Below are 24,175 nucleotides of genomic sequence, written 5' to 3'. Positions count from 1 at the left end.
CTGTTAAGCAAAAAGAACATTAGGGCTCGTCTCAATTTTGCTAAGAAACATCTCAATGATTGCCAAGACTTTTGGGAAAATACCTTGTGGACTGATGAGTCAAAAGTTGAACTTTTTGGAAGGCAAATGTCCCGTTACATCTGGCGTAAAAGGAACACAGCATTTCAGAAAAAGAACATCATACCAACAGTAAAATATGGTGGTGGTAGTGTGATGGTCTGGGGTTGTTTTGCTGCTTCAGGACCTGGAAGGCTTGCTGTGATAGATGGAACCATGAATTCTACTGTCTACCAAAAAATCCTGCTCAAGCTGAAGCGATCTTGGGTGCTGCAACAGGACAATGACCCAAAACACACCAGCAAATCCACCTCTGAATGGCTGAAGAAAAACAAAATGAAGACTTTGGAGTGGCCTAGTCAAAGTCCTGACCTGAATCCAATTGAGATGCTATGGCATGACCTTAAAAAGGCGGTTCATGCTAGAAAACCCTCAAATAAAGCTGAATTACAACAATTTTGCAAAGATGAGTGGGCCAAAATTCCTCCAGAGCGCTGTAAAAGACTCATTGCAAGTTATCGCAAACGCTTGATTGCAGTTATTGCTGCTAAGGGTGGCCCAACCAGTTATTAGGTTCAGGGGGCAATTACTTTTTCACACAGGGCCATGTAGGTTTGGATTTTTTTTTCTCCCTAAATAATAAAAACCACCATTTACAAACTGCATTTTGTGTTTACTTGTGTTATATTTGACTAATGGTTAAATGTGTTTGATGATCAGAAACATTTTGTGTGACAAACATGCAAAAGAATAAGAAATCAGGAAGGGGGCAAATAGTTTTTCACACCACTGTATACTTATATTTAGAATACATACATACTTTTCTGCAAGATAGTGTACTCCAGTGCATAAAAAGGACTTGCTCAAAGATGAAGACTTTTTCCTGGCAACTGTGACAATGTGAGGACTGTAAAAAGGGACCTTAAAAAAAATTTAGTGCTTAAACCAGGGGCAACGTTCCATTTTGACATAAGATGGTTATGCCCAGTAGTGTCAGAAAATTAAAGAATGTGCCATACTGGTGGAAGGGGGACTAACCCATACAGAGCACTGGTCAAAAGAATATGCCACTAGGTCACTCAATATGCTAAACTGATAGAAAAACCAACTTAATTCATGCAAAATACAGGTCAGTAGGTGTTTATGGCTACTTTTTGAATGAATATATAAAATCTGGCAAAGCCTCATTGAACCAGTTTCCACAAATAGAAGTCATCCAAATCAGGTACACATCTAAAAGAAATGCCCATAGCTACTCCAAAGATGTGCATACAATCATCATAGAGCCCACTAAAGAACTGTAATATAATTGTATTGTACCATGGCTTCTCTTCAGCTATATGTACTATAAGTATATCTTTTTTTTTTTTGTTCTTTATTTCACCTTATACAATTTCTTATATTAGGAATTTATTAGTTTTCACATACCCCCTGGGGTCAGAGCGCAGGTTCAGCCATTGTACAGCGCCCCTGGAACAATTACAGGTTAAGGGTCTTGCTCAAGGGCCCAGCAGAGTACGATCTCTTTTGACAGTGACGGGGATTCAAACCGGCAACCTTCAGGATACCAGCACAGATCCTTAGCCTCAGAGCCACCACTCCGCCTTATACACTTATACACTGCAATAAATATTAGTAGTGAAAGCTGCATTTTAAAGCAAGTTTAATGTGTTCTTATTTAATACCATATTTCTCGCTTTAATATCTCCGTCACAGTTATTGGAAAGGGATATGTATAGGGTCACATATGAGCTGAAATTATAAAAGAACACATTTCCAGGGAGCATGTGCACCTGTTGGACTGAATAATTCCTCCATGTATACATTGTATGTGTTAACACAGTTATTTTGTTTTTGTATCTACCTAATTTAATTAACAGAGATTAACCTCAAGCCAATGACTTCTTACAAAATGCTAGCTGTCCCCTGCGACTCCGCCCATGAAGCATGGAAAAAGGACAAACTTTAAAAATCATTGAACAAACAGGTATCGCTAGCTAGTGGTGGGGAGGTATGCTTCAACAAGTGGCGAGAGGTAGACTGACTCGAACGGCGTCTTGCGCTTGAGTGAGTAGGGCCCAGTCCGGTTCCCCACTCCTGACGTCACGCTTCCCACTCCCTTCGGCCCGCAGCATCTGTCTCAGATTAGCGCAAATAAATCACTCCTGCAAGCAAACTATGATACTTAGCACGATGAGAGAAGTCACAAAATGAACCGGAATATTGAAGCAAATTATAGAATAAATCTGTTGTTATAGAAATAAATCTGTTAAGTAGTTATCTCGTGAAAAGCGGACAGACATATAGACAGACAGACAGATGTTGGATTTTATATATATAGAATTTGCTTTATTAAGTTATTGTAAAAAAGCTATTGCATAAAACTACAAGGTTGTTTTCAATAATTTATCTACCTGTGTATGAAAGAAAGTAGTAAGCATGTTGAAACAAGTCTGGGCTTGTTGTGACTTTCTCATGCAGAGTTGTGGCTCAGTGTGAGTCTAACATTCCAAGAGACAGGATGTCAGGAGAGTCCTCGTGAAAAACAAATAAGCTTCTTCACGACAATGCGCCCGCCGGTTCACTTGTCACGTCAAGCACAAGCTGCCATCCAAGAATGTGGGATCCAGCAGCTGAACCTTCCACCCTACAGTCCTGACCTGGCTCCCTCAGATTATTTCCTGTTCCGAGTTTTGAAGAAATCTTTCTCTGGACAGCGGTTTTCAAGTGATGAAGATGTCAAGGCAGCTGTGACATCCTGGTATGAAGGTCAAACAGAAGATTTTTTTTCAAAGGGGTTAGTTATTGCAGAAAAGTGGATGAAGTATATGGACCAATCAGGGGACTATATTGAAAAATAAAACAAAAATTTTCTGAAATCTCTTTTCTTTCCTACTAAGGTAGATAACGTATTGAACACACCTTGTATATTATGGACAAATGCATCCATTTATTGATTTTTCTAAATCCACATTAGTGCCACAGATAGTCAGAGCATCAACTGGCAGCAATAGACGTAAGCAACCCTAAACAGAATGCCATCTGACTTCAGAGCACACATGCACCCATGCCCACTTTCATTAATAACAATAAAACTAAAGTCACCGGATTAACATAACCTACATGGATTTGAGATTTGAAAATTCAGTGGAAAACCACAGCGCCCAGTGAAAAACCCACAGACATAAAGAGAGAAGGTACAAACTCCACAAGGACAGAGACAGTATTCAAATCCATTCTTCTGGAGCTATGAGGCAGCAGACATACTGCGCTGCCCAACTTCAAATATTTGGAGTATCATCTAAACATGATACAGGAAAATTGGTATAGTAGATGACAAATATTTGGTGCACTTAAGGTTTACAGGTGTATACTTTTCACAGCTATCAATACAACTGTAACAAAACCTTAAAAAGCCACTAGCAATCTTGCTCTAAGCCAGAGCAGGACTGATGTTTATTCACAATTTAATTACAATATTGTGTATGATTTAAAGTAAAAATTGCTAATAGATCTAAAGTGTCTTGTGTGATTTTACGTGACATTAAGAAATGATCATTTATAGGTTTATAAAGATTTAATAAATTAAAATAAAGATGTCTTGCTACCTTATACTGGAAACTACTTATACACAGAAGGACAACACCTTTTCCCAAAATGAGTCTATAATGCATTTGAGAATAAAGAACAAAACAAATTCTGAAGCTATACAGTGTACAGTGTTTGTATTTATCAGGCCTTGCCATAACACCGATATGTACTGCATGATGGGCAGGCATACCATCTGGAGTGTTCATCTCTTGATTTACTATCTTCAAAGAGCCATAGCAAGCATAAACAGGCAGATCTGCAGATGCCTGAATGTAATAATAAGGCCTGTCTGGAATCCAGTAACTATAATTTCCATATTATATAAACAGTGTCAGTAAAGAAGGTGATTAGACAAAAATGGCAAAGACTCTAAAAATGCCTGTTTCAAGAACTGCATAGACATGCAGTCAAAGCCCTGCTTATGAAACCTTGCTAAATAAGCATGCTAACCATCTGAGCCCCAATGTACGGCACTTCTGATCAAACAAATTCAATACTCTGAGGTCCTTTAAAAATTGTAAATATGAGAAAGTACATGAAAAAACATAAAAGAAACTGGGATGAGAATGTTTAAGCAAAAATGTGTGGAGGTTTACTTTGGCAGATTAAGACAGCTGTAGAACTGAGTAACTGTACTGCTATGGATGGGTTATGTGTTGTAAAGAAACAGACTTAAGTGTTTTGGGAATGAGGAACAAAAGCACAGATGGCTATGAAGGACATGAGATAAAGAGATTTGTTCAAGAGGAAATAAAATGAAATGACAATATAAGGATTCCAAAGTTTGCAAACAGTGGAGAAAGGAACAGATGCTGCCAACAGGCCAACTAGCTGCTGTTGTAATAGATGCCTGACATAGAAGCAATAAGGTAGCAGCAGACAATTATTACCTGACCCATAGGTGCCAAGTCCCTTTTCGTTTTGTAAGCGTTTGATTGTTCCTGGAGATATGTGCTGCATCATGTAGCTTGGGTGGTAAACAACATCAAAGTCATGGTTCAGCTGACTCTGTGTAGTCAACTCAGCCTTTCTGTCACTGAACATACTCCGTGCTGGACCTGCACATAAAGAAAGCAAAACATAAATGTTCACAGTTTAAATAAAAAATCCAAAGAAGTGGGTCATTTGGCACAAAAGATATGCTTTACAAAGATGCCTCATAATAGATGTCTTACAAAGTTAAGTTTGAAGTAATTTTTCAACAAAAACAGCTATTTCCTGTTATTCCAAAAATAACAGGAATTCATAGGGAACAAAATCAATGTTTGTGTGCCCTGCATTTTTAGAGGGTGGCCTTTCAATATTTTGCTTCCTAATTAAATTGTCACCATTTGTATGTGCACAGTTGGAGACAAATAAGAGGAGCATTACAATTTACTTTAATACATAAAAGTAAAGAAAGAAAGAAAGAAAGAAAGAAAGAAAGAAAGAAAGAAAGAAAGAAAGAAAGAAAGAAAGAAAGAAAGGTTTAATTAGAACACATAAATAAATGAATCCATTCCCGTAACAGTGTGTGGTCAGAACAACTCTATGTTGTTGACTTTAGCGACCTGTTATAATGTCTTACTTCACAGAGCAGGTCCTTTTTTGTTAAGCACCCTTATTCCTAGTCAGTGTACACTATGCCATGGGGGACTACTATCACCAGTACTGCTTGAAAGTCAATATAATAAATACTGTATTTGCACACCCTTTAGAACACAGTGTTTCACAAATAAAGTATACAGTGACTGTTGCATGACCTTGTGGTATGTTGAATACTAGAGGAACATTGGCACTAGAGACAAAGCAAGTAGGGGTGAACAGCAAAAAGATTTTGATTCACATAATCTATTCAGCTACACATTTTCACTATGCTTAGAAAATTATATGGTATAATCATACTGTTACAAGTCTCTGTGTATGAGGGACCTAATGTTTGATCAAAATAAACTCTTTCTAGCTTACAGTTGTAGCCTTTGCATACAGTTTTATGGTGGCTTAAGATGCAAAAGGGGTAGAAGTGCAACTGTCCTCTAGGCAGAAATGTACAGAACAGTATACTGTACAATTGCATTGTACATTGTTACAAAATGTAAGTATTGGTACTTTTGTACTCATAACAATAAGAATGCTCGTTATCTCTTGTACAAGTTGGCAACACATACCTGGCAATCCATCTGCATAACCAGGACTCAGCTGGGAGAAGGGCTGGATATAAGATGGCCTGAAGGTAGGTACAATGAATGGGATTTGCCTACCATCAGGGGGTATCTTAGAAAGTAGGTAATCCTCTGTACATCCAATTATATTTTTCTGATTGGGTGATGTCACTGGTGACTTTTCTTTTTCTGTTTCACTTACTGATTTCCAGGACTTGACTGCTTCAGCACTGACCACTGTGTCTGATGAACAAACATCAACAGAAAAAGGAATAGGAATTAGCTATATCCTGCGCTAAATTAAGACAAAATCCTCAAAGCCAACTAGGTGTATCTGGCAAAATTTGGACAGCAGTGAAAAGTGGTTTAGTTGGTTGATCATTTAATTAATAAAAATGTAAAATTAACTGAAAGAGGAGTTAACAAAGTGAAAACCAAACAAGAATTGGTAAATTGTAATTCACAGAAACAGGAACTAATTTCAGCTAAACTATGCTGCCTTACATTTTCTTTACCTCCACATCATCTTCATTTAACTCACAGAAGTGGGTTTTCCACTGCTTTCTCCATTAACTTTTTCTTATGTGTTTCATGAAAGTGGCCATCCAAGAAGAAAACATGATGGGGTATCAAAGATTTTCTTGACATCAACAGATTTTGCTATGGAGCACCAAATAATGACTGAACTAATATTCTGGCTTTTTGAAAATTCACTATATCAAGGAGTGCTATTAAGTGTAAAAGACACAGAAAATCTGCCACATTTGTGATATTGTATATAGACTATGTTGCCAGATAGAACTTTTTATTGAAGAAATTTTAGAGGTAGATCTGTTTTAATAAAAATAAATATCCATAACACAATGTATTTTATAGTTGAATCATATTTGGTTAAAGGATTTGTGCATCTTTCCTTAATAGCTGTCATGGATTAATTATAACTAAATATGTTGTGATGAGAAAACATTATTTCAAAATGTTTGAATCATAAAGGGCATCAGTATCGCGTTTTAAGATTGTTCCTTGACAGAAGTTGGAGGAATCAACTGTCGGGATTTAAGTAGATGGAAGGGAAAATGGCTCATAAACTGGGAGGAAGAAAGGACAAAAAATGCAGCTTGTTTGACATGATAAAGCCACACCATGTGACAGTTATGAGTAAAGTTCATATAGGCCAGCATGGGATAAGCAAAGTATTAGAGTGTTTGTTTCCTATCTTTCTTTGTTACTTTATGTTGTTACTGCAATAATCATCCACTTCTTTGTTTTGAAAATAAATCCCACATTTCTGATATTTTTGTGTTCTTTCGTCAGTCTCCAGCAATGTAAAATTTGTAAAATGGATACAGCAAATCTACATATTTATAATTGCAAGAATTGTACTGGCTGGCTGTAGTACAAGAGAAAGGGCTGCTCTTTAGGAATAAGAGAACATTTTAGCAATACAGCAGTTTATAAAGAAATTTAAAAATACACTTTACCAGGAGAACAGATATTACTACTGTGAATGGACAGATATTATGACTGTACATAATGTATAAGCTAGTAACAAAATGCTATATTTTAACTTTGAAAGTGCACTCATGATTAAAAAAAAAACTTCTTCTACAAATATATTTCAATGTTGATACAAAGTTTTAAAAATACGCCCTATGTTAAGTAAACGCTGGATCCAGGAGAGGAGAAGGATTAAGAAAATCAAATCACTTTACTTGTAGTAGCTTTTTGTGTGTCCTTTGCTTCAGATTACATTACCTTGTGACTCTGGTCCTTCATCTTTGCACAGTAGTCCTTTGCAGCAGCTTTTGATGAACTCTGTAGACATCACTCTTATGTTTACGACTTGTAGCAGGCAAAGTAAAATTCTGATGACCACTGGTCTGCTGGAAGACAAGCAGAAGCAGTTATAAACAATGTCTTTACTAAAAAAGAGAAAAATCAGCATACCACATTATTTAACTAAAGCTGTGATCATAATAGAAGAATCATACTTGTTAAAAAATGTATATTCTCCTTCACCAATTGTGCTGCAATTGGATCACAAATTTGCACCAAAAAGGCAAAGTCAGTATCTCTGTATATTAAAATCTACAGGACTATGTTTGCTCAAAATCAACATGCATCTCACATTTTTACATTGCTAATAACCATGCCTAGTTTCACCTGAATTTAGTAATTAATTTTTTAATTGTCATTTCAACAAGCACACCTTCTGACATACACGCTCAGGTAGACATCATGGTGAAACTGAGTGAATTGTAAAATCTCATTGAAAACTCAAAGTCAACATTTTGACCTCATAACAATACTTTCTCTGAACGGAAAAATGAATTCAATCTATGTATAAAGAGAAAGCAAAAAAAAAAAAAAAATCATAGGATTCGGTAAGTTTAGCGTTCAGACACTACTTTTAGTTCTACAGGGTGGTCCAGATCTATTTATGCAATTATTGCATTGCATTAAAAGTTGCATAGTTAGATCTGAACCACCCTATAAAATAATCTAAGAGAGAAAACGAGCTAGTAAGAAACTCAGAACAAACAATAGTACAAAGAACAAAGAAACCAAATGAGGTTGTAGTGAAAGTGGGACCAAGAGGGTGTTACAGCAGGAACGGTTTATTACCAATGCAGCATGGAGTAAATAATAAAGCTACCTGTAGTGGAAACTCTGGAAACAATAAAATGTTAACCCTAATCAGTCTTTGGGTAGGATGTAAAAGCAAGACACACCATACAGTCCAAACAGAGCTGATCCAAAAGTTAAACATTGGCCTCAAGGTTGAAAATGCTGTGGAACAGGATGGATACAGAATACAAAGTACAAAATCATAATCTGTTTTAAAAAAACAAAACAAAAAACTGAAGTTAATTATTTCTTTGTTATGCGCACAATGAGGCAGGCTGAGAGATACATTACTCCACTCTTCTCATTCTCAGGAGCTATCATTATTCTGGTACTGTAATATATCTGCATTAGTATGATATGTGAAGAGTAGGTGCCAACATTGTGTTTATGAGATGATATGACCCACTAACACATATATGTCAGCAGCCTGCCCAAGGTGAGAAATGATACTTGTCTGAGAATTAGAGATGGCGCCTCTGCAGCATGCGTGTTTACTCGGTGTGCACCCTACATCACCACCTCTATGTGCTCACTCTGGCAACATCTGCAGTGCTCATTTTTCAATGATTCACAGAATTCCATAAAATGGTAACTCCTGAACCTAATGAAATATTCAGCACAATGCCAATGCTAAATCAGTCTTCACTTTATGCCGTATCTTTCACAGTGAGCACTATTTGAAATATTTCACAATGCTAAATTGGCCTTGGTCTGTGTGTGGGTGTGTGTGTTCACCCTGTGAGGGACTGGGATATCTATCTATCTATCTATCTACTAGTGTCCTGTCCAGGGTTTGTTCCTGCCTTGCACCCTATGCTAGCTGGGATAGGGTCCAGCTCCAGTCCCATGACCCTGGTCTGGATTCAGATGGTTAGAAGATGACATGACACGACTTTATGCAATAGTTTAAACAACTTGCATGATGTAGGCAGATGGTGATGGCATTGGACTATAAATGATCATTTTCAGGTTCAGCCCTCACCATCTCATTATGAAAAGGTGAGCAAGCCACTTAACCCGCAATGCCTCAATTTTAAAACTTGCTTAATGCAAGCTTTTGGAGTCATGGGAAGCCAAGATAAAACCTGACTGCATCAAGTACAAAGAAAAATCTGGCTCTGAATGGGGCACCAGTAAATCACAGAACACATTCATGCACACACATGTAATTTCTCCCACACTGGTTTTCTAAATGTACACATTTGTATATTGTACATGTGAAACTACTACTCCATACTTGTTAAATGTATTATAATACGGTTAACTAGAGAAAAAGCACTCTATAAAATAGGTTTATTCAGTCCTTACCACATGCTCCAACTATACATACTGTAGATGTAAAGAGCAACATACTAAAGCTGTAAAGTGCTTTTAAAATGCCATTCCCTATAGACAGATGGTGCATGAAATTACATTTCTTTGTACACTTGTAAAGTAAAACTATCAGAGAAATGTGTGGGTCAAGATAACATAAAGTAAAGTGGCTCCAGAAAGAAAAAAATACAAATGCACACTATATATAAAACATAAAAATGTTACCATCTTTAAATCTACACACATGAGTGTTTCAGAGGGTATGTTAACAAAGAATAGCATGAGGATTCTGAAAAGTGACAAGATCCCAGCTCTTACATCGATTTATACATTGTTAAGCCATACTGACAAACACTTTGAGATGCTGGATTTTAGTATTTTTCATTTTTGGAAACACGGTACTGGTGATGACCCTGAAGAACCCAAGAACCCAATGTACATTATCTTACCAAAAGATTATGACAAGGTCAAGCACACCTTATTAAGGAGTGTCAGAGAGGCATAAGGTTGTTCCTTATAGCCAGTCCAGCGATCACCAGCTGCTTTGAGCTTGTGACTGAGCCGCTTACCTAATGTATTGCCTTGTTGAACTCTACCTGCATTTTAAAGGACTGATCAGGGATTGTTTTGCCGATTTTCAAAACAACTCTGCATTATTTTTGATACTGTAGCATTGTATTTGCTCCGGTAACTTCACAAATGCAGGTTGCGTCTGATGTGCAGATAGCTGACTAATTTACTAATTAATACTTTATCTATCACACCAGTATTGACACAACAGAAACCTGCTTTAAGGAGTATTTTAGAAAGTAGTAGTTTGAATAAACCTAAAGAAACCTCACAACTGTCCAGTGATTGTTGCAATAACAGACGTCTATGCTAATGTTTAAAAGAAGACCAAAACAAACACAAAAAAATCAATTATCACTATGACCATGGCACACAGCCATGGGCACTATGGCCCAACAGATCAGAGTTTGCCCACACTGTACGGGTGAAAGTAGAGTTTGGTGTTGGGCTATAACTTTAACCAATCATTGAGATCTGAATGTTTAATGTTCAAAATATGTTTAGGGGAAAGCTGTTGGGGCCATTATGTATATTTCTTCTTAGAATTCATGACTATAGCACTGAGACTGTTAATGTACTGTTAAAATGACTCTGTCTTTTTAATTTACTTCATTTTTTAAATCACATTTCAGTAAGGGTGGCGCAGTGGTACCGCTGCTGCCTCGTAGTAAGGAGACCTGGGTTCGCTTCCCGGGTCCTCCCTGTGTGGAATTTGCATGTTCTCTCTGTGTCTGCGTGGGTTTCCTCCCACAGTCTAAAGACATGCAGGTTAGGTGCACTGGCAATCCTAAATTGTCCCTAGTGTGTGTGTGCCCTGCCTGGGGATTTGTTCCTGCCTTATGCCCTATGCTGGCTGGGATTGGCTCTAGCAGACCCCCGTGACCCTGTGTGTTAGGATATAGTGGGTTGGGTACTGACTGACTGAAATTTCAGTAATTAAAGACAGATCGATCAAAGATATGTTCAGTGCTACATCCCATGCTTTTTTGTCTTCTATCAGTCTTGACATCCTTCCCCTGTCCAATTTAGTCAGCCACATGATCAGATAGTCCAATATGAAGTATTTCCTCAGAACTACCGAGACATCAAAAAGGCTAACAGAGGCATAGCGTATTTATTTTAAAACAGCATTAACATTCTGATAAGGATTTGGAACATTTTTTTTTTTATCTTAAAATAAGTTATCCTTTTCCACCGCTTTATAGGAGGCACACTCAGATTGTTCTAATTAAGTAAGATTAAGACGACAAGCAAGCAATATGGTCTAAGACGTCACAATTGGTTGTTTTCGTAACAGAGAGTTGTCCAATCAGGTGCAACGTCCTCTAATTTGGATAATTTAGGTCAATGTTGTGTGCAGCACCAACCTCAGGAGCATCAGATGTAAAACAGGAACCAATCTACACAAGGCATCAGTCCATAATGGGTCACATTTACGTGCACACACTTTTTTTTCCCTTGAAGAGCTTTCTTGTAACTGCAGTAAGTTCAGATTTACACATCATGCAGGGGTGAGCAAAGCACCATCAGAGTATGTAATACTTAAGAGTTTGTGTGCCATCATTTAAAGGCTATGCAGAATTTAACAATGCCCTCTTGCTAGAGCACCTTGGGATTGCTCAGGTCTTCTATTTCTTTGCTGTCCTCCTGGACCTACAGCTATTATATCCCTGTTAACTGTGAGGCAGCTGAGGTTTTCTTAGATTGTCATTTTTTTTTGTAACCTTGGGACTGGCTGCACTAAGCTTTTGTGTACTACTTTAACATTCTGCTCGCTATCATTTCCTAACTTTTTATATTACTGATACGCACACAAATGTATTATATTTATTTTGATTTTTGAAAAGTTACTTTGGATAAAGGAATCTGCTAAATTATAATAATGATGAGCTACAGTACATTCAGTTCTTAAATTTGAGAAATTTAGAGACAAAGCACCAGTTTTTATTTAATGGTCCATGAAATCATACATTTTAGCTTCTAGCAGCACCCAGAGAATTGGTAGTGTGTAAAATGCTTCACCAATCACATGCAGTTTTGCAAAGGTTTTCCTGCGCTAAATAACTGCTGCCTCAGTGTGCACAGCAGGCAGAGCGAAGCACATGGTATGAACTACAGACTGCTCCTTTATCTCTTTAATTACGCTAGCCTTTGCAAACAGAAATATCTGAAAATTGCTTCCACTTGAAATACACTGCATCCTTCGAGTACTCATCTTAGCAGGTGTTTAGAGATTAGGGATCCACTCAACTGAAACAAAAGCTCAGCACAGTAGCCAGCACTTAAAATAAAAAAGCAGGTCTTTCTCATTGGACAGAAGGCTGTCTGTTTTACTGAGGATAATAGAACCTTTTCAACATCCCAGTAGTTGAAACCAATTCTTTGTGAACCATAGAAAAAAGGCTAAATGAAGCTGAGAAGAAGGATTTTGACCTGCTACTGATAGCTAACTGGCTCTTCACAGACAAGAAGAGAACTAGATTGCCATGCCTGACATAATGACAAAACAGATTACTGTGTTTAATGGAGGACGTCATAAGTTATATTGGTAGTGTTTAAGCATTTTCTGATGTCAACGAGCCAAATATTGAGACTGCTGATGACTAAAGAGTGACCTTCACTAAGAGCTGTATGCAGAGTGCCTAAATACATTGGAAGTCGGGAGGAATGAAAATTTTAATATGCTGCCTAAGCTTCTTAAATGCTCTTACAGTTTTTGGAACTTTTTAGAGCAACAAGACCGTTATATTAGCTTACATTTATTACCTTTTGTAAAGAAAGACAAGTCCTATAAATTAACAGGATAAGAAAGGTATGCATACTTAATAAGCATGTCCAAGCACTTTCACTCTCAAATCACGTAATAATAATAATAAAAATGATTTAAAAAGGGATGGTAACTAGTGAATATAATTAACAATCCATATCTAAACATGCTCTGAAGGACATTATGCCCACTACACTATAAAGCGAACTTAGACGTGACTGCAGGGCTCCAACTCTTTAACTCCAACTCCTCAATTTTAGTTACTACCAAATCTGACTCTGACTCCCCTATTTGTAATTAGACTCATATTTTTACTTTGTTGTTTGAAAACACACAAAATACAAGATACAACACATTTCATCAGTGCTGGCGTGAATCATCAGGTTGCTTTTATAGTGCTCTAACTTATTAAATTTCGGGTTAAAAGGCTGTAGCAATGCTGCTGTGGCTTGCAAACACTGAGTAACATTAAACAAAAGACTAAACTTACCACATTAAAAAACAAGCTATATTTTAATCAAAAGTCTAGAAGAAAAAATAGTTAAATCGAATTGGTATATGTTAAACTGTAAATTTTAACTCATTATAATAAAATTTACATTTAGTCAGGGTCGGTGTTGGTACATTTTTACTGACTCCAACTCCAATATCCCAATTATTACTTTTAATTCTGACTCCAAAGCCCTGTATGTCTTACTAGTTGTCTGACTCAATGCTTTTCAGTTCAAAACAAGTAAACAGTACATTGCAAAAAGATTGTGGTGGTTAGAAGAGGTCAAACCCACTGTAAAGAACAGAAAAATATTAGCACAATATGTCGACAAAAGTACTGATCTAAGAAAGATTGCAGACAACCACAAAGTTCAATTAATATCAATGTGTCACCATGATCTGTGTGTACACAGTAAGCTTTATACTTATATAACAGGTCAGGTCAGGTTGAGGAGAATGCAATGATACAGCATGTTGCCACATCCACCACACGACGAAACAGCTTGAGATCCCGGTTGTCAACCCCCTAGGCAGACACGCGGTCCAGTCCCACCCAACAGAAATCACCATCTATCTGCCACAACCAGGTGTTACGTAGTTGTCCCCTTGCCACTCAGGTCCTCACCAATGTGATCACCCTCGGGGAATCGCGCCACATGGCTGTTGTGCCTCATTCGGGACTCCGTGAGCAACCACTCATTCGACACAAAGTCAAACCAACCATACCCAAAGATTCTCCAAAGAGACACAAGTAGTCCAGTCTTCATTTCAGGTCACTGGATAGCATCCATGTCTCACAACCATATAGCAAGACAGAAAGCACCATATCTCTAAAGACTTAGACCTTCGTCCTTTTGCATAGATATCGGGAGCGCCACACACACCTTTCCAGTGACCTCATGACCCCCCATGCTCTCCCAATCCGTCTACTGACTTCACAGGAAGAGTCACCAGAGTCATGAATGTCACTGCCAAGGTAAGTAAACCTCTCAACAAAGTCGTCGCTCTCTCTGCATAATCAAGTTTCCTGGCCATGGACTCAAAATTTCGATGTTTTGTTCCCCAAGCCACTTAGTTCTCACTTTTGCCTTAAGGCACGGGGCTCCATCATGCTGGAAAAGGCATTGTTGGTCACCAAACTGTTCATGGATAGTTGAGAGAAGTTGCTCTCGAAGTATGACCGCTTATACTCCTTTTTTATAGGAAATGCTACATTGGTTTCACATCCCCTTAAGTCTACATAAAAGTATTTTTTTAACATCCTCAAGTTAAAAAATAAAGCAGGCAATATGAAGAAGCACTGGTATAAATCCATTTTGGTACAGTAAATGTCATAATTAGATTCCAGTTGCTTTCTAAAAATTAGATGGAGAACTGTCACCCACTATAAAACAACCCCCATTAAAGGTACACTTTAAGGTGGTGCAGTAATTAAAACCAGTTTAATTGTCCAGTTTTGAATTGCCATTCTTGAAAAAGTGTGTTTGGTGATCCATAACTAACTTCAGTACTTGGGTCAAATATGCTTACGTTTTACCTCTGCTAAAAATCGTAATTGCTCTTATCATTGGACAGCAATATTTCATGCTTTGTTTCATATTATCAAATTAAAAATTGCTTCCTTTAGATTAAATAACTGTAGATTGGTATCAGTTTTCATGATTTTACTTTATTAATATTCATATTATTTGCTTTCAGATAAACTGCTATTTCATAATAAAGTACAGTGGTGGTGTAATATAGGGCAAAGGCTTAAAATAACTGCGTACCCCTGTAGTAAATTATGAAGCAATATTGTCCCTTTTATGAGCATATTATCAGTGAAGCGAAAATAAATAAGGCTTTGCTTCCTGGAAAAAGAGCCAGTGTTTATTTTGACAGTCATGTCTATTCCTCAGTGTGTTGCAACTTCTAACTTCTTACATCACCAGGTAACTATGGCATAGGAAGTGGCCTATGACAAGTAAATGAACTCTCCAAACCTTAATGAAAATGGGTAGGTACACATACTGCTCGATGGACAAAGTGTTAGGGAACTAATCTTGCTGGTGTGGCTAATGTCTTTTAATTTATATAAATGATCTGGATAATCATTTAATGCACTAACAGATCAAACTTATATACTACACCAAACTAGGGGTATTAGAAGATATTCTAGAGTTGGCATAGCGATTACAGATGTAGAAGGACATAATGCAGGCTCAAGTAGACATGTGCCAAATGCAATTTTAGTGTAAATAAATTTACATTTTACCATTATGGACTGAAATTGTAAGATATAATTACACAAAGGGAGTCTGAAACATGAAAGTATGAGGAAAACTTTGGTGGATCGTGGACCTGCCACTGTTCACAATCAGAGAAAATGCAGAAGTGATTAAAACACTTAATAGAATTATAGTTTATATTACAAATTGAGGAAGTTACTTTTAAGTTAAAAATACTTGTTTGAGAACAGATTTAGAATACTGCTTGCAGTTCCGGTCTTCACATTACCAAATGAGCATGACAGCATTGGAGAAAATCCACAAAAAAGCTGCTGAGGTAAGCAAACCAAGATTAAGAAGTGACATGAGAGATAATACACTGTAGATACCAACTATTACCTTATAATTATTTAAAACAGAGACATAAAACAAGTTACTAACAATAAAAAAGAAGTTCCATTGTTATTGGAACTTCATTGATGACCTGCAAATTTCAAATTGTGAAAAGGTTGCAAATCAAAGGTGAATAAGGACTGGAAAGCATTGTTGGGCTAAATGGCCTAATTTTGTGTAGGTTTTTCTAATCTTTTTATGTCCACCTTCAGACTTTATCAGTTCCAGATATACAAAATTACAGTCCTAAAAAGGGACTAATAGTCCATTATAGCATTTGTGTGTTTCAAAGAGATGTTATTAACTTGTGCGGCAAGATATACATCAAAACTGTTTTGATGTGGAAGACGAGAATTTTCAGCAGCTACTATTCTGGCACCACTCAGCGCAGGGCAGGAACCTGTATTAGAATGCATGCATCACTGAAATAAATGAGGAAATCTGACATACCTGGCAGAGAATCTACACAAGCAAAAGAATGACAACCCACAAAGACAGGAGTTTCTGCTGTCTCTGTCAGGCAACACTATCCACTCTGGCACCGTCTACTTCTTGTTCTTTGTACCAACTCTGATCCCTTTGCCAGGGACAGGCTGCGTAGATGACATCTTTGCCTATCCTTCACCTTTAAATCTATTTCCCTCATGTCGCTCCTGAAACAGTCTACCCTCTGAGTCTTCTCTTGACCATCTCTTTGTGAGAGGCCTACTCCATCTCCACTCGATCATCTTCACCTGTGTTTTTGCTAACCACATGCCAGTAGTCTTTTAATCTAGCTTCCCTACGTTTCTCACTGGTCTTCACTACTCTTGCACTTCTCTAAACCTCTTTATTCCTCCGTCTCTGTCTCAGTAAGCCCTTAGCATGCTCTCTTTTACAATACAATACAGTTTATTTTTGTATAGCCCAAAATCACACAGGAAGTGCCGTAATGGGCTTTAACAGGCCCTGCCTCTTGACAGCCCCCCAGCCTTGACTCTCTAAGAAGACAAGGAAAAACTCCCAAAAAAACCTAGTAGGGAAAAATGGAAGAAATATTGGGAAAGGCAGTTCAAAGAGAGACCCCTTTCCAGGTAGGTTGGGCGTGCAGTAGGTGTCAAAAGAAGGGGGTCAATACAATACAATACACAGAACAAATCCTCAATAAAAAATAAAAAAATAATAATTTTTTTAGAAGTACGGAGCAGAATTTAACAGTATCACATAATAAGATTTGGATAATTTTATATATTATATCTTTTCCTTATTGCACATGTCTCGGCACCCTACACCAACACTGGTCTTATTGCTGTTAAACTCATCTTTACTTTCATTTTGCTTGACATGATTTTTTTCACATATCACCATAACACCTACTGTAATTTCTTCAATACTACCAATACGTTAAGAATTTACACTTCAAAGCTCCACTGTACCCCACTGCTGCTCCCTAATTTGAAAGTAAATATAACATTTAAGAACTGCCTACTGTAAGCTATTAACATTTTTTTTCATGGTTGGTTATACATAATCGCCCTATAAATACTGTGAGTTAATAATACCTTCAATGGTTCAGGTATGGGCTGCCTTTAAGTATGGCACCTTTAGAAAAAGGCTAGGCTGGAATGAACCTCAGGGATTTTTTCAACTGAACTTCACACAAATGTTAACGTCTGCTGTATAGCCGACATAGGCACGTATTTTGTCATAACTAAAAATAGACTTTTTATTTCATACTGACAAATTATGCAACTTTAATTGCCAAGTTGCTAACAATGCTGTATTAAATTCAACAAATGCACCAAAGGAACTAAGAAAGAAAATATCAAGCAAAACAACTTTACTGCCAAAGTATTCAGTTTACAATATTTAAGAAACAGATACACAGCCTCAAGATTAAGAACTGTTCTATTCTTTTCCCGGTTTTGATGCAGAATTTCTCTTTCAATTACACTAAAACCTGAAGCATTGCACAAGGTCCCAGGTGATTTCTCAGAATAATTGTGAATAAGAGGAATTACATTACAGTCGAGCCAAGTTGCCACGACAACCACAACTTTCTTAGCATAGTGTCATGTTTGTCCTAAGTGTGTTATAGCATCTCGCTTGGCTAATCACTCGAGTTATCCAAGGTCTTTTTAACCACAGAACTCACTGAGGTGTCTTGCCTTAGCTCCTTCTTGCATTTATTTGCTTGTCTGCCGAGTTCAGAAGAGCCATTGATGAACATCTGTGACACTGCTGCTATCCTGTAAGATTTCAGATAAACAAAGGGAAACGGGGAACAAAGAACACTGACATCTGAAGAAAGTGGGACAAAAGGATGACAGCAGCAGTGTTTGTACTTACATAAAGTGCATACATAACCTTTCATCCCCAAAGCTATCTGGAATGAGAGCAGGGTGTGAATCATGAAACAAAAACCACTGCAGGTGGTTACTTTCTCAGTTAACCCAAAATGCAATTCAGATTTAGACTGAAGGAATCACATTAACAAGCATGTAAGTCATGTAAAAATGTATACAACAAAACTTAGAGCCTGTGAAGATACTTTTGTTAGGCTGAAATCTATTTTTCTTCATTTGCTCGATTTCACTGCATCGTCAGGTTGGAATAAAACTGCCACTTCATGCAAAGCTTGTTATATTTAAAACAATTTGGTTTAAAATGTGTGAGAAAGGGCCTCCTAGTGGAGACATTTAATTATGCACCTTTTTCTGTTGCCTGAGAACGGAGTGTTTGTCAAATGGATTTTAGCTCAAATGAAGATCCTTTGTCATATGTATATTTGCCATCGACATTTGTGAATTGAATCTTTCAAAACAAAAAAAACTTTCTCAAATGAAAGAGAATATACTGTATTAGGCAGCTACAATTAACTAAAAATGCCTTTTTTTTCCTGAAAGCTCTTAACTGAATCTGCCTGAATCTGAATCTCTGGAGTTTTTTTTTGTTTTTTCTGTCCACCCTGGCCATCGGACCTTACTCCTTTTTATGTTAACTAAGGTTGTCTTATTTTAATTTCTTATTTGTCTTTTATTCTTCTTTTCTTCATTATGTAAAGCACTTTGAGCTACTTTTTGTATGAAAATGTGCTATATAAATAAATGTTGTTGTTGTTGTTGCCTTTTCATACTATCACAAAGACTCAGACTAACTAATAAACTTCATTTTATAACCCATCATGTGAATTACTGTACAAACAGATTTAAAAGTGAAAAAAATGATTTTACTGTGGTGGGTTGGCGCCCTGCCCGGGGTTTGTTTCCTGCCTTGCACCCTGTGTTGGCTGGGATTGGTTCCAGCAGACCCCCGTGACCCTGTAGTTAGGATATAGCGGGTTGGATGATGGATGGATGGAAAAATGATTTTAATTACCTGCTTTTTTGTGCTGTTTATACTCACAAAAAAGAAAAAAACATGTTGCAGAGAGGAACGTCTTACAACAATCTACATGTAAGACACAAGATAATTATGAGTCTTTATGCAAAATAAAATTTTCAAAAATTACTCTTTGGGTCACACTAACAGTCTTGTAAAAAACAGGAATATTAGCTTTGTAGCTCATAAACTGGGTAAACTGTAACTTTGTATCTAGTTTATACTTAAATCTGTAAGAGGGCATCATGCAGATATGATATACTGTATGCAAGAAAAATAATTTATTTTTAGGAGCTCAGTACTAAACATTCAGAAAATGTAACAAAACCTTGAACACCAGTATATGTAATGCAGCAGCAGAACAGCTTAAATGTTATGTTGCCTCAGTATTAAGGAAAGTATACAAAATGCAAAAAATCATCTGCAATACTTACAGTATGAGCGTTGTGGAAATGCTTTGCCAAGTAAAGAATGCTACATAAACCCATGTATGACACTAATTTGTATAATGCAACAACGAGAGGTGCTTCAAATTATAAATGGAGACTTATTTACACTGCGGTGGGCTGGCGCCCTGCCCGGGGAGTTGTTCCTGCCTTGTGCCCTGTGTTGGCTGGGATTGGCTCCAGCAGATCCCCGTGACCCTGTAGTTAGGATATAGTGGGTTGCATAATAGATGGATGGATGGATGGACTTTTTTACATGGTACATTATTATCGAAAACTGACCAAATACATAACCATGTAGAACAATGAGGGGTATAGTGCACATACTGGTGGTCCTTCACTGAGGAAAGGGTCTCTCTTTTTCATTTGGGACCACAGATATACTGTACAAAAAATGTACAGTAAACTAAATCTTAATTAATGTATATCACACAAGCAGGAGTACACCTACACCAAGTGAACATTTAACAAAATGAGCTACAATATTAAGGAATGGCTAAGAGATAACCACATCTAGAACACTAACACACCTTGTAACATGAGTACTGTAATTGCTAAAATGAGTAAATTACGTCTTCTCTTTCCCATACAACAGTTTCAGTGAATGCGGACAAAATATGTACAACATATCTGTGTAATCTATTATAGACTGTTACTGTCCTTTGGTATCTGGTCATTCATGGATATATTGGTGTGTGTATTTCTACATTTGATTGCATTTGTTTTATGCTCAACACGGTACAATGTTGTAATATTGTTCGATTTTATTTAGTTATATTTCATGTAATTCTTAAAACTGAACTAAAATATTCAATCACTAATACATCAGGCTACAGTGTTTTGAAATAGACATGTAAACACACTTAGATCATCAGTGTTTATAACATGAAGTATGGAAGTACGTTAGTACTTCTTGAGCCCGACACACTATAGCTTTAATAAACACGAAATAAAAGTATACAGTGCAGTATTGGGTAGTGCTGCAGCCTCAAGAACTAGCATTCTGGTTTCAAATCACTTGCCTGGACATCATCCATGTTGAGTTTATGCATTCACTCTTTGCCCATGTGGATCTTTATCCCACATCCACTAAGATGTGCAAGATAGCTTAATTATCAATTCTACAATTATAAGTGTAAGGGTGCGCATGAGTGTGCCCTGTGATGAACTGGCAACCTGTCCAGAGTTATTTCCTTTAGTATTACTGGCAGACTCAACCCTAAATTGAAAAAGGAGTTTTGACAATGTTACGTAAATGAACAGCTTTACCATGCAGACACAGTGGCCAGAGTTGCTGCTTCACAGCTTTAGAATACTGAGTATAAATGCCAGCAGGCCCCTCAGTCTGTGGAAAGTTCTGCATGTTTTCCCCATTTTCACTAGATACTCCAGATTTTCTCCCATATTTTTAAAATGTGCATGTTAGGTTAACTAAACACAATTTTGAGGTACAGTGGATTTGTGTGTCTGAGTGTGCCCTGCAAAGGACTGATGCTTCCTTCACAGTTGCTTGATGCCTTGAACTTGACGATGCCAGCCCAGCATCTGAATTACACTGAGTGGCATAAAAATATACACAGAGAGATAGATGCAGCTCTACACTTCTTAGAATAATGGCTCCTTAATGGCATTTTACAGGGCTCTCTGTATCCTTTCATGTGCATCCCCTGCTTGACAAAGAAACATTTCATTCTGCGATTCTGTATGTAGATGGTCCTTATGAGAACTACAAATGGTTCCCCTGGCATCAGTCTAAAGAACCACTTTGGCACCTTTATTTTTAAGAGTGTAGAATAGTGAGGTCAATCAGTCAGTCATTTTATAACTCGCTTAATCCTGAACAGGGTCGCAGGGGTCTGCTGGAGCCAGTGCCGGATTAACCAATAGGCACATGTAGCATATGCTACGGGCCCCGCAATTTCGGGGGCCCCCAAATGGTGGACCCAATATTTAATGAAAAAGTGTAGCATTGAAAAACTGGTCTTTAAAAATATTATCTTTACGTTTTCAAACTGTAAATTTCTTACACAACAAAACTTTAGGGGCCCAACACATAAAATTCACATAAATATTACAAGATTCTTATTATAATCGAGAGTAAAATAATTATTTAGTCCGGTTTGAACTGTTCAGAATCTAAACTTCAGATGATGCAGACCAAAAGGGCCCCCAAATTTGAAATGTGCTACGGGCCCCCAAAGCTCTTAATCCGGCCCTGGCTGGAGCCAACCCTAGTTAGCACAGGGCTCGAGGCAAGAACAAACCCTGGAGAGGGCGCCAGTCCATCGCAAGGCGAACACAAACACGCATCCACGCACACAACACAACCACACACTAGGGCCAATTTAGGATTGCCAATTCACCTAAACTGCATGTCTTTGGACTGTGGGAGGAGAGCGGATCCCACGCAGACACAGGGAGAACATGCAAACGCCACACTGGGAGGACCCGGGAAGAATGTGAGGTGTATGTGTATGTACTGTAAGTGCTTAACTTAACAATAATTATCTCAAATATATTATGGACTGCTTAATGGAGCATTAATATACAAACGCATGCAGAATAAGGAGCTAGAATTAGAAGGGAATCCGTGTTTACGGAACGTTTTCTTTACCTAATACCTACCTTTACCTAATCTGTGAATTTCCCCTTGGGATTAATAAAGTATCTATCTATCTATCTATCTATCTATCTATCTATCTATCTATCTAATACATCCATTCATCCACCCATCTTGTGAAACTGATGTGTATGTTAGTATTCACCGTTGAAAGGTCGCTTCTATGGTATCAAAGAATACAATATGAAAACAGAATACTGCATTTTGTTGATGTAGTTGAAATATTTCAGAGTAAAGCCTGTCGGTGTGTCAAAAGTGCAGATGATTAGCAGCAATTTTAACACCACTGAGAGTGCCCTTTTTTGTTGGTTTACTACACAACTCTCCCTGTCGCTCTGATAAAGTCTTTTAACAAATCGAAAGTAGGCATCTATCCACACGTACCGCATACACCTGTAAAAGGTCATAATGCAATGAACTGATAACACTGCCATGAGAACTTCTGCCTGGCCCCGCGGACCCGAGCATCGTTTAGGACCACTGCTGGCTGCAGGTGACAGTCCTCGTTTCCTTGTGGATAAGGTAGAGTCCCACGCCCACTCACAACACGTCCGGTTCAGAACACCAGCGAACTAAGTATACTATCTCTTACGTGGCCAGTCCTGTCCAGACGAAATGTGGACACTCAGCTTCAGAACCCGGCAGCAACGGCAGACGCGGCACTTACGGCGTTACTTGTCGAAGTTGCTATACAGTAATCGCGAGTTCTCAAGAGAAGGAGTGCCCCATCCGCATTAAACAAAGTATGAGAAAGAAAGGAGAGAAAAACACAACTGAGTAAAATATGACAGACCATTATAGCTTGCCAGTTACATACCTCGTCCACGCTTCCAAAGAAAACCGCTCACTTCGGAGAAGTAAGATGCTTACATGAACGGCTGCCGCTCAAGACCACTGGCGCCTGCGGGAACGCGCAAACTTTTTGTACAAACCCTTTCGAGTCTGCCGCCGCGCGGCCCTAGCGCCGTCGTGTTAGGCGAACAAATTGATAAGTACAGTATAGTAAAGTAATTGAGATCTGGGATGATCAACACATTTTCTGACTTGGCTTTCTCCAACTAAAGGTTGTGGGGAGGTGGATCCTGCTCTGACAGCATCGAGATCAAAGCAGAAGCCAACCCATTACAGAAGTCACCATGTCACATAGAGTAAAAACAGGGGCTTAGCCCGGTGTGGGTGCGAGGTAATCAAGAGCTGCGCCTAAGGAGGGCCCCGCTTTTGAGGTCCGAGTGCCCCGTTTCAGCGGATTTGTCAAGTTATATTCTCCAGTATATATATATATATATATATTTGAGATGCTTCGAAGAAGAACCCTTTTAAAATCCCTCTTCAAGGTTAAATTCTGTGCAGGTACGTCTTTGAAAACATTCCATAGTCCACCTTAATCGCCCGAAAAGGGTCGCCAGTATAATCCCTTAATTAAAATAGGTCCAGTCGCTGGTTTGGCTTTTCCTGTCTATAGAAAAAGACGTTGCATCCAGATTGGACTACGAAGATGTCATCAATGACTTTTCCAATCGGAAGGCAATAAAAGTGAACTTTCTTCTCTGAACCTGGAGATTTCGTGATGATACATCTACGTTACTTTC

The 24,175-nt window shown here is 38.0% G+C and overlaps 1 protein-coding gene across 2 annotated transcripts in view; it reads right to left on the bottom strand.

The window, feature by feature from the left end:
- LOC114666821 (tandem C2 domains nuclear protein) overlaps positions 1–23,510 on the bottom strand; it is a 65,199-nt gene extending 41,689 nt beyond the window's left edge. Inside the window, exons 1-4 of one of the 2 annotated variants that reach the window (XM_028821833.2) lie at positions 23,404–23,510; positions 7,545–7,672; positions 5,796–6,032; positions 4,539–4,706 (exon numbers count right to left, since the gene is read on the bottom strand). In XM_028821833.2, coding sequence (XP_028677666.1) covers positions 4,539–4,706; positions 5,796–6,032; positions 7,545–7,614 — 475 coding nt within the window. In that variant the 5' untranslated portion in view covers positions 7,615–7,672; positions 23,404–23,510. The remainder of the gene's footprint in view (positions 1–4,538; positions 4,707–5,795; positions 6,033–7,544; positions 7,673–23,403) is intronic. The other variant, XM_028821834.2, reaches the window with a different exon arrangement.
- Positions 23,511–24,175: the final 665 nt, after the last annotated feature.

The sequence above is a fragment of the Erpetoichthys calabaricus genome, chromosome 16 (genome assembly GCF_900747795.2).
Source record: "Erpetoichthys calabaricus chromosome 16, fErpCal1.3, whole genome shotgun sequence".
In the NCBI taxonomy this organism is placed as follows: domain Eukaryota; kingdom Metazoa; phylum Chordata; class Cladistia; order Polypteriformes; family Polypteridae; genus Erpetoichthys; species Erpetoichthys calabaricus.
This window is presented reverse-complemented; position numbering and strand designations above follow the sequence as displayed.